Source organism: Nicotiana tomentosiformis, chromosome 2, assembly GCF_000390325.3.
Source record: "Nicotiana tomentosiformis chromosome 2, ASM39032v3, whole genome shotgun sequence".
Classification (NCBI taxonomy): domain Eukaryota; kingdom Viridiplantae; phylum Streptophyta; class Magnoliopsida; order Solanales; family Solanaceae; genus Nicotiana; species Nicotiana tomentosiformis.
Window position 1 is genome coordinate 120,603,394 of NC_090813.1, and position 11,034 is coordinate 120,614,427.

Here is an 11,034-nt window from a genome sequence, read left to right on the forward strand (position 1 = left end):
TGCAGATGTTTCAGTATCAGAATCAACCTTGCTTCCAGAAAAATGACCCAGTCGTTTGAATTAAAAAACTCAGCCCCATATCCTAACCATAACTTATTCAGACCCGCTTCCCCTCCCTTTCCTCCCATTAAAACCATTAAACCCATAACTCCTTGCCCCTTGGTTTGTCGTTAATTCTCTTTCTTAGTAAATTTACAGACATCCGACTGTTATGACATAATGAAATAAAAATCAAAATCAGATTTTGTTACTGATCTACCAAACCGATCATGAAAGAAAGAGGAAATTTAAAAGGTTTCCACTATAGCAATACCAAAAAATAACTGAACCTTTAGTTCCTCTTAAAGTCTGCTAACGAGGGAGTTTGCTTCAAAAATTTGAAGAAGAGTTTTTTATAATAATTTTCAATTCTAATAGAAACTGTTTCAATAAAAAGTTTTTAAGATAGTTTGTCGACTTATGCAAAAGAAAAAACTTTTCTTTCTTGGTAGTTAGCTGAAAAACAATTTTGCAAATATTTTAATAATTAAAAAAGATCAAAATTTTGAAGCAAACACCATTAAATGAGCCACATGATGCATTAAAGCACCCAATTGAAGTATTAGAACGTAAACATCTAGTACCTACTAGTCTTGACGGTTCAAGTATCATTGCACCTGAATAAACTTTGATTTTTGACAAGTTTACTAATTACTACACTCAAGAGAACCAAATAGCGTAGCATTAAGATATAGCTGCAACTAATGTCCTAATCCTTCAAGGATTATGTTAGCGCGGAGAAATTCCTAATCCGGAGAATTCCTTTTTTTTTTTTTTTTTTAAGAAATCCTATTTCAACTTGAAATAGGATTTCTTCGATTATAAATATATTAGTATGACGCACTATTTTGGTGTATCACGACAATGAACTCCCATCTTTCTCCCATCTTTCTCACTAAAGCACAGCGACAACTGCTCCGCCGCCACGATGAACACCATCACAAACATATCCTTCACATCCGTCGTGACAGGAACGGAGAAAGAGATTCAAAAAGAGACAGGGGAGAGTCGATGGACCGGGAGGCCGAGCGCAGGAAACGGAAGGAGCGTGACGAAGAATTAAAACAACGAAAGCGAGCTCGATTGGAGAAAGAAAAGGAGGTCGAAACTACTAAAGAGTATTATCTGGGCCCGGAAAAGCCCAAGAAGCGAGAGATCATTAACAAATCCCGGTTCTCCTTCGACTGGGCACACAGCGAGGACACATCACGTGACATAAGCTCTCTCTACCAAAACCCTCATGAACCCGGTTTACTCTTCGGTCGCGGATTCCGTGCTGGAATAGACCGAAAGGAGCAGAAGAAGCTGGCAGCCAGGACTAAGAGGGATTTGCTGGAGGAGATACGTAAGAGGAACGGCATCGAAGGGACTGCAGTAGAAGCAGCTGCCTTGAAGAATAAGGAACGAGATGCTGACATGTACGACACTTTTGATATGAGGGTTGATCGACATTGGTCGGACAAGAAGCTGGAGGAAATGACTGAAAGAGATTGGAGGATATTCAGGGAGGATCATAATATATCTTATAAAGGGTCGAGGATACCTTGGCCCATGAGGAATTGGGCCGAGGGCAAGTTGACTACCGAGTTGCTCAAGGCCGTTGACAGAGCTGGCTACAAGAAGCCATCTCCTATTCAAATGGCTGCCATTCCCCTTGGACTTCAACAGCGTGATGTGATTGGCGTCGCGGAAACTGGTTCAGGTAAAACTGCTGCATTTGTTCTCCCTATGTTAGCTTATATCAGTAGGCTTCCTCCGTTGAGGGAAGAGAACGAGGCGGAGGGGCCATATGCTGTTGTAATGGCCCCCACGCGAGAGCTAGCTCAACAGATTGAGGATGAGACTGTTAAGTTTGCGCACTATTTGGGTATCCGAGTTGTTTCTATTGTTGGTGGACAGTCCATAGAGGAGCAAGGTTTTAGGATTAGGCAAGGTTGTGAAGTAGTAATTGCTACTCCCGGTAGACTTCTCGATTGCTTGGAGAGACGTTATTGTGTTCTGAATCAGTGTAATTATGTTGTTCTTGATGAGGCTGACCGAATGATGGACATGGGTTTTGAACCTCAGGTTATGGGTGTATTGGATGCTATGCCTTCGAGTAATATGAAACCAGAGAATGAGAATGAAGAGCTTGATGAGAAGAAGATTTATCGAACCACTTATATGTTCAGTGCTACCATGCCACCTGCTGTAGAGCGGCTGGCTAGAAAATACTTGAGAAATCCTGTTGTCGTGACTGTTGGCACTGCTGGAAAGGCTACTGACCTCATTACTCAGCACGTGTTCATGGTAAAGGAATCGGAGAAAATGTATATGCTGCAGAGGCTGCTGGATGAGCTTGGAGATAGGACTGCTATTGTGTTCATCAACACTAAGAAGCAGGCTGATTTTGTTGCCAAGAATCTGGACAAAACTGGCTATAGGGTAAGCACACTGCACGGTGGGAAGTCACAGGATCAGAGAGAAATCAGCCTTGAAGGATTTAGGACAAAGAGGTATAATGTGTTAGTTGCTACTGATGTTGCCGGTCGTGGAATTGATATACCTGATGTGGCCCATGTGATTAACTATGATATGCCAAACAATATTGAAGCATACACCCATCGTATTGGACGTACAGGTCGTGCAGGAAAGAAGGGTGTAGCCACAACATTCTTGACCCTACAGGATACTGATGTCTTTTACGATCTTAAGCAAATGCTCATCCAAAGCAACAGTCATGTTCCCCCCGAACTTGCAAGGCACGAGGCTTCAAAGTTCAAGCCAGGAAGTATTCCTGACAGACCACCTAGGCGGAAAGAAACTCTATTTACTCATTAAAGTTGGAATTAACTTGTATGCTATCGTAGTGTTCAAGATTTAAGAATTTCTATAATGGAATCTACTGAAAGATGGAGCGAGGCGGGAATGATGGAGGTGGTAGATACAGTGGAGGGTTCCTTCATAGTGACAGTGGTAAACACGTAACTAATTATTATCATTTTTGTAAAGGAGTTTCATTCTGTTACTAACAAGTAATGTGTTGTTAACTTTCCTGAAGGAATTGCTATCTTATTCTGGTCTGGATTGTCGACAACTGAGCGTTACTTAAGGTTCCATCTGTAATCGTAAACTCTCTTGTTTCTTATATTTCTGTTATACATTAGTTTATCTTCGGTAACTGTCTGCTTAGTTTTGGTTTTTCTTATATTTATGTTATACATTACTTTATCTTAGGATACGGTGTGTGCTTAGTTTTGATTGCTCTTCTTTTCTAGTTTTGATAGTTATTACTGATGCTGAGAACTTCTCTGTGCTGAAAATAATTTTCATTACCTAGTGGGACCGTAATGTTTTCATTCAAAAAACGAACAAATCAAATGGTAATATAGCACAGTACTTCATGGAACTTCTTAACTGGAACATGCAAAGCATTCAACTTGAGACCTGATATGTAGGAGATGATATTTGAGATTATGATACATTGCTTACTTATCACTTACTTATGTTTAGATTACGCGAGGTTGCTCACTTGATAGTGAAACATATCAAGAGTTATCTAATTATTTTCTTTTTACGTGAAAACAATCTGAGGCCATTGTGCCATTGATACTTGTAGGGCCCCTTACACTGAAGTTTGAGTAAAAGAGCATTGAGCTGGCAGCCTTTTGGTATTGGAGAATTTGTCTGCTAAAACTACTAATACGTTGCTGATTAGAATTTCACCTCAAATCGTGCCAATAGTAGAGTCTGCCCATACAAAAAATGAATTCCTTCCTAAGCTCTTAGCCTTGGAATTGCTGTCATGTTTCCTGTTTGTATGACATGATGGATAATGAGAATTTCAAATCTTGTCTACGGTGACTAACCATTCTGTTGCAAAGTTTATATTGGCATTTTTATCCAGTATAAGTTTAATGCTTGTTGTATGCATGGGAGGGCGGAGCCTTGTAACTTAGAACGTACCAGAATGGATACTAACACAGTGGACCTCCTCTTTAGGACTATATATTTGTGCAGTTTAGTCTTGGCTGACTAACCCATTCTCTTGCTAGTTTATACTAGCTTTTGTATTCGGTTGAACTTCATTACATGCCTTGTATCTGGTGGGGGCGCGTTGCCTCATTCATGCTACTACTTATCATCAAGCTAGTTTTTGTTTATTTTTTTGTGATGGAAATACAATCTGATTAAGGTAGTATCAATCTCCGTGATGGAAATTTTCAGAAATAGCAGCAAACAGAACAATCTTCCCATTGTCATGGAGGTCTCAGGTGAGGCTATCTTCTCGAAGTACATTTTATTTACATACTGGCAAGTATGAAACAAATGGGGCTGACCACCAAACTTTTAATAATTTAATATTAAAGAAATTGTTTGAGTTCCGGATTAGTATACTGATGTATAGTTTGTAATGAAGAGAAAACAAACTGCCGAAATTCGATAGTACTAGACTTTTTCTGTTTTCTTAAAGATCTCACTGCATTTAAGTGAATATGATCAAGGAAAGACGAAGTTTGATAGTCGGTGTTGCATTGACATTGCTCCTGGATTACCATGCTGCAATTTCTTTGTGACTGAATCGATTCATTCAGAAAGATAATATATGTAAGTTCCCATGTATTATCACAACATTTAGTTTAAAGTATGTATAACAAATTAATCATACAGTTAGCATGGAAGTTTGGGTACTCCCAGTAAAATGATCTAGAGAGATCTTATATCTGAAGTTTCTGAATGTTGTGCATTCAAAACTTCTATAGATGGTGAGGATTCCAAATTACAACTTGAAAAGAAGAAGCGTGATGAGGTTTCCTGAAAGATAAGATATCATTTTGGTTTGCTGCTTCTGGATATGTTGTACTGGATGCAATATCAACGGCCACAATGCCAATTATCTTTCCTCCACTCAAGTGGCATTTGGTCCTTTGCTCATATCTAATTGTCCTTGCCCTCGCCTTCTGTAACTCCTATTCTATTGGTCTCACAGTCTGGAGCTTGGCTTTAACTGATGGGAAGATCGGTCTCTTTATTATTGCTTCACTAGTAGGAAGCAATGCGGGGTCATAGCAGGATTGGCAGCATGTTGGGTTATGATGTCCATCGTCTCCACTGCTGCTGATTTAATGCAAGATTTCAAGACAGGGTATCTTACAAAATCATCAGCTAAATCTATGTCTGTCAGTCAATTGGTGGGAACATAAATGGATTGCATTATTGCACCCCTCACATTTTGGATGTATTGGAATGCTTTTGACATTGGCGCTCCAGATAATGCATACAAAGCAACATGTGCTGTTATGTACCGAGAGATGGCCATTCTCGGAATTGAGGGGTTCGCTGAACTTCCCAAGCATTGCCCTGCATTATGTTGTGGGTTCTTTGTGGCAGCTCTAGCCCTAAACCTCTTGAGGGATGCGACTCCAGCAAAATATTCCCGTTTTATTCCTATTCCGGTGGCAATGGCTGTGCCATTATACATTGGAGCTTATTTTGCAAGTGACATGTTTGTTGGTACAGTGATATTATTTTTATGGGAAAGGATAAATAAAAAAGATGCAGAAGATTTTGCTGGTGCAGTAGCAACAACAACAAAAAACCCAGTGTAATCCCACAAGTGGGGTCTGGGGAGGTGTACGTAGACCTTACCCCTGCATCTCTCTGGTAGACCCTCGGCTTAGGAATGCTGGTGCAGTAGCCTCTGTTTGATATGTAAGGATAGTATTTGGACAATACCATCAGCTATCCTCTTTATCTTCCGTATCAACCTACCAATTTGCATGTACTTTGGGCCTTCTGCATACAACTGAGCAGCAAGTGCAATCCTTTTCCTCTCTCTAAGATCAAGAATACTTCAAGAACTATGCCTCAATCCAAAACAAGTTGGGGTCGGCAAGCTCAAGAATCCTTCAGGTTGTAAATATTCTGTCTCTTAAGCTCATCCATTCATGTAAATATAATGTGCATCGAATGTTACAAGAAATGTATTACTTGAGATACCACTATTGTATTTAAGGACATGTTATCTGTATCACCATTTTCTATACTTCTATCCAAAATCGCTTGCACTCGTCAGTTGGAGTTTGCTGTTACTGTTTTACTCTACTAGGAAAGTATTACTGGGATGATGTACCATTTTAGCTTCCTTCCTCTACTAATACACATTAGTCCAATTGTATGTCTAACGAAATGTGAAAGCGATCATTAAAATTTTATGTCCTGTTATAGCAAACTTGGTCGAACATGCTTTTAGCAGATTGAGATTTTAGAACTGTGATGATTTACTCGCTAACATTTGAAATTTAAAAAGGGGTTAAAATATACTTCATTTGTAATAAATCTTCAGAGCATCAGTGCTTTCCCCTTGGATAACTTCACTTGTCGTAATAATATTGTTTACCCGCAAAACGGATGAGTTAAATTTGTACGTAGTTCTAAGGGTATGTGGTACAATTTGACACAAATCGTAAGAGTAAGTAAAAATATCGAATATTGACTATAAAGAAAAGATACAAACCGAGTTGAAAGGAAGATGGTTTATGAACAAGAAAAATGGAATTATGTATGAAACTAAAAAAGGATAATCTCTTAATATGGGAATGTATCAACAACATTTGAGTTAGTGTATTAATGACTTCATCCCTGTACAGAAATAATAGCCATCACTCTTATAGTGGATGAATCCTACTCTAGATATAATAAAAAAATACATAGTGGGGAACCCATGATAAATCAGTTTTTCCCTTATTTCCGCCGAGATTCTCTCTCTTAGTGCAGCTTTAACGGCTCTTGTCTCTTGGCTCGATCTTAATTGGACTTAGTATTGGTTGGTATTGGTCGGTTTCCAGGTTTAGAGCTCGATGCGGGCTTGAGCTCGATGCTGACTCGGGGCCCGGTATTGATTCGGGCTCGGTGTCGGTTGGTCTCTGGCTCTGAAGTTTGATACCATTGCTTCTCATCATAGCTCGATTTGGACTCGAGCTCGATAATGACGTCGAGCTCAGTATTTAATCTGACCCCGAAACTCGAAGCTCGTTCGTGCCTTCTTCAAATCTCACCTCGATATTATGAAGACGCTCTTCGGTCCATCGTCACCAATCGTACGAAGGTCGAAACCGGTTTTGACCGTATACAGATAGTCCCCTCGTTTCTCGGGAAGGATATGGCGAGAAACGATATGATTTCCCAACGGCTCGATTAGATATACACTAACATTTGCATCGAGCCAGACCATGACGTACGTGATAGCTGTCCCGTCGGTTCAGTTTACCAAGGCATTAAATACGTGTCAGACGATGGTCGGCCACTGCTGATATTGAACCGACGTTGGTCAATCTATAAATAGCCTTCTTTTTTTTTTACCATTTATCACTTTACCGTCTCCAACCTCCAAATTTTTCTAAGCTCTTTCTCGTATCTTCTGAGTTCATCGGTAAGTCTGTGATTTTTACTGCAAAAATCTTTCTTCTGTGATTTTCACTGCAAAATCTTTCTTTAAAACACCACATCTTTGTCATCTCCTTCTATTTTAGATCTCTAAATCCAAAATGGTGAAAACATCTAAAACCGTTCCTCAAAAAGAAAAAGCTTCTTCTTCACAGCCTACCGTCGACAAAACACTGGTGGAGCCACGATCTGAGGAGTGTGTTCCTGGGGCGTGTGTTTTTACCTCCGATTTTAAGGTCGATAAAGTCTCGTCGGTTCCTGGTCGATGTGAACCAGTATCGAGGTATATGTGCTCGATAACTAAGGGACACCTCGAGCAGCTGAGGAAAGATTGTAACTGGGAGAAAATAAAAGTGATAATCCCGGCTCCCGAAGAAGATATCACTACTTATGTGAAAGGGTTTTTAAGTGTGTATACTTACCCTTTCACATTGGGCCCCTCGACCCTGTCGTTATCGATTTTTGCCGCCAATACCAAATAACCCTAGGCCAAATCCATCCTTCATTTTGGCGGATTGTTATTCCGATCCGCTTCTTCGTGAACAAGATCGAGGGGATGCCTTTCACCCTCGACCATCTTATTAGACTGTACAACCCCCACCTTTATCGAGGTGAGTTAATAAAACTCCAACGCCGGGCTACCAAGGTGCTGTTCTCGAGCATAGACGAGGACAAGGATCGAGGCTGGATGGGCAGGTTCGTTCGAGTGAAGACTTCAGACCTAATTTCGGCCGAGAAGATGCCATTTCCCGAGGAATGGAACATGAAGCGTAAGTATAATTCTGTTGTTATCTCCTATTATTTTGCCCCTTCGTTTCTTTCTCACCGATATCCCCTTTTGCAATGCAGCGGTTCCTTGGATGCCCGGTGCAGTTCCTGACCTTAAGAGCTGGGTACGGAACCTGGCTTCGACCTCTACATACGCCGAGCGCTCGTAGCGTGATTTGTCAAAGGGCCGATGGGAGGCCAAAAATCATGGTAGGCCTCTTTCCCATGTCTTTGATGGTTCGAACAGAATGTTTTCCATATACTTAACCAATTTTCTTGTGCATAGGTTTGGGCAAAGATGCGATATTGAGGCCCCCGTCTGGTGAGGAAGAGTCTTCGGCCCCGGTTCCGAAATCGACGAAGGGCAATAAGAGAAAAAGGGCCTCCACTTCCGAGGATCTAGAACCCAAGACAAGGATGACTCGTAAGCCGAAGAGGAAAATTATCCCTCTGACCGAAGAATCTGTTCGGCGTCTGAGGGATGAAGACGACGAAGAAGAAAACGATGGCTCCATTTTGGTGGCACGAGTAAAGAAAACCATCGATGCCCCAAAGGCAGCTGGATCGATGGTGGTTTATGAAGCTCCGCCTCGAACTGAGGGGATATCGGAGAAAGATTCGGGCAGAGTCCCCGAATCATTAGAGATCGAGGATGCCTCCCACCGAAGTCAACAAACGGTGAGTATATCTGAAGGGGCCGGTCCCGAAGCTCTTCGAACTGAGGAGAACGCCCCAAGCGAGTCGCTTGGGGCAATAGTAATCGGGGAATCGCCTATTCTCCCTGCTTTTTCCAAAGGGGCGATTCGGGAAGCCCAAGCTTTGGGGACCCTCGAAGTAGGCCGATCTCATAAGGGGGAGGACCCTTTCCGTGATTTTTTTACCGGTGTCGAGGATGTCGTTGGCCCTAGTGATGTGTCGGGCCTTTTTTGCGAAGTGCAACAAGCTCTGAATCAGGTAAGTTTTAACTCCCTTTGTTGATATCACTTTTATGTTCGTTATTCTTTTCTAACTTCTTTTCTTCTTTCTTCGTAGGCCTCAGTGGTTCATCGAGAAGCATGCTCTCGGTCTCGAGCCGAGCTGAGTCAGTGCGAGGCCGACCTCCGAAGGGTTACGGAGGAGAGAAACACCCTTAAACTCCTCTGTGGGCAAAGGGAAGAGGAAATCAGGGACCTCCGAGCCGAGTTGGCCAAGGCTCATCAAGACCAGACCGAGCAGGTAATGATAATCTTAAAAACCCATGGGCTCGATTATGGAACGGTGGCTAATATTTCGATCTCACATCTGCAGCAGAAGCTTGAGGTGATTGGGAAGCTTCGTGAAGAGGTCGATACGATAAGGGCGGAGGCCTTGGGATGGAAAGATGCCATGGACCGTCTCGCCGCAAAAAAAGAAACTGCTCGAGCCCAATTATCATTTGCCGAAAGTCAACTTCAAGGCATGAAGGAGAGGAGCTCGGTTCAAGCAAGAAAAATAGAGGAGCTCGAGGCTCGATTGGCTTCCGAACTTGCCAAGGCCAGATCTGAAACCGAAAAAGCAAAAGCCAACGCTGATGCATTCGTGGTCGTCTATCGGGCCGGTGCTGGAGCCACTCAGGTACAAGCGAGTGAAGCAGCCAAGACCGCCAAGACTCGAGCACATTGGGTTGCTGAACTCGTCAAATGCCAATCTCGGAGGGAAACCCTCGAGGAAATCCATGCTTGAGGTTTCGATCTTACCAAAGAGATAAAAAGGGCTAAAGAGCTTGAAGCCGATGCTGGAGCCTTGGCTTCCGATGATGATGATGATGATGATGATGATGATGATGATGATGATGGGAGCGAGAGTGGGTCTGATAGAGCGGGGAGGAGCCCGATGGAGAAGAGACTACCCCCGGAGATAATTAGGATTTTTCCCATTTTGATTTTTTGTGTAGGGTCCTGATCGGACGTTGTAAATATTCTCATATATATATAAAGATCTTTCCCTTTCCTAACTTATCTCTGTTTTATTCTCTATCTTGTAAAGGTTTTGTTTTATTCATGCCTTATAAAAGTTTTCATAAGGTCGAGGTTTTAGGCAATTTGATCGAATTTGGACCTTATAGTCTTTATAACCGAGTGAGTGTTTGCTCGAACTCGAAGTAAGAGTAGACCTCAGGCTTTATGGTTGAGTGAGTGATTGCTCGAACTCGAAGTAGTGTAGCCCGTAGGATTTATGGCCGAGTTAGTGCATTGCTCTAACTCGAAGTAATAGTTAGCCCATAGGCTTTTATTGGTCGAGTGAGTGCTTTGCTCGTACTCGAAATAAGTTAGCCCGTAGGCTTAGTATTCGAGTGAGTGATTGCTCGTACTCGAAGTAAGGTAGCCCGTAGGCTTAATAGTCGAGTGAGTGCTTGCTCGAACTCGAAGTAAGAGTAGCCCTTAGGCTTTGATTGGTTGAGTGAGTGATTGCTCGAACTCGAAGTAATGTTAGCCCGTAGGCTTAGTAGTCGAGTGAGTGATTGCTCGAACTCGAAGTAAGAGTAGCCCTTAGGCTTTGATTGGTCGAGTGAGTGATTGCTCGAACTCGAAGTAATGTTAGCTCGTAGGCTTAGTAGTCAAGTGAGTGATTGCTCGAAATCGAAGTAAGGTAGCCCGTAGGCTTTATAATCGAGTGAGTGCTTTGCTCGAACTCGAAGTAAGGTAGCCCTTAGGCTTTTATTGGTCGAGTGCGTGATTGCTCGAACTCGAAGTAATAGTTAGCCCGTAGGCTTAGTAGTCGAGTGAGTGATTGCTCGAACCCAAAATAATGTTAGCCCGTAGGCTTAGTAGTCGAGTGAGTGAT

The 11,034-nt window shown here is 42.2% G+C and overlaps 2 protein-coding genes and 1 pseudogene across 4 annotated transcripts; all 3 read left to right on the forward strand.

Moving 5' to 3' along the window:
* The first annotated feature begins 829 nt into the window (after window positions 1-829).
* On the forward strand, window positions 830-6,093 carry LOC138906665 (DEAD-box ATP-dependent RNA helicase 21-like). 3 transcript variants are annotated; one of them, XM_070196031.1, is made up of 3 exons: window positions 830-2,994; window positions 3,080-4,626; window positions 4,782-6,093. In XM_070196031.1, the coding sequence occupies exon 1, from the start codon at window positions 904-906 to the stop codon at window positions 2,857-2,859; it is 1,956 nt and encodes a 651-aa protein (XP_070052132.1). In that variant the 5' UTR covers window positions 830-903; the 3' UTR covers window positions 2,860-2,994; window positions 3,080-4,626; window positions 4,782-6,093. The 3 variants fall into 3 exon arrangements, with proteins under 3 accessions (XP_070052132.1, XP_070052133.1, XP_070052131.1); XM_070196032.1 differs by having other exon boundaries at window positions 3,080-3,131; window positions 4,246-6,093; XM_070196030.1 differs by having other exon boundaries at window positions 3,080-6,093.
* LOC104097169 (probable metal-nicotianamine transporter YSL6) lies at window positions 2,931-6,093 on the forward strand (annotated as a pseudogene).
* Window positions 6,094-7,565: 1,472 nt separating this feature from the next.
* Window positions 7,566-9,933, forward strand: LOC138905502 (uncharacterized). Its single transcript, XM_070194025.1, has 3 exons — window positions 7,566-7,731; window positions 8,519-8,802; window positions 9,265-9,933. Exons 1-3 carry the CDS (start codon window positions 7,566-7,568, stop codon window positions 9,931-9,933), a joined length of 1,119 nt encoding a protein of 372 aa, XP_070050126.1.
* The last annotated feature ends 1,101 nt before the right edge of the window (window positions 9,934-11,034 follow it).

Coding starts and splice junctions, on each gene's coding strand:
- LOC138906665 (XM_070196030.1), top strand. CDS start 904: ATGAACTCCCATCTTTCTCCCATCTTTCTCACTAAAGCACAGCGACAA.
- LOC138905502 (XM_070194025.1), top strand. CDS start 7,566: ATGGTGAAAACATCTAAAACCGTTCCTCAAAAAGAAAAAGCTTCTTCT. Junction 7,732..8,518: donor CTCGTCGGTTCCTGGTCGAT/GTGAACCAGTAT, acceptor TCTTGTGCATAG/GTTTGGGCAAAGATGCGATA. Junction 8,803..9,264: donor CAAAGGCAGCTGGATCGATG/GTGGTTTATGAA, acceptor CTTTCTTCGTAG/GCCTCAGTGGTTCATCGAGA.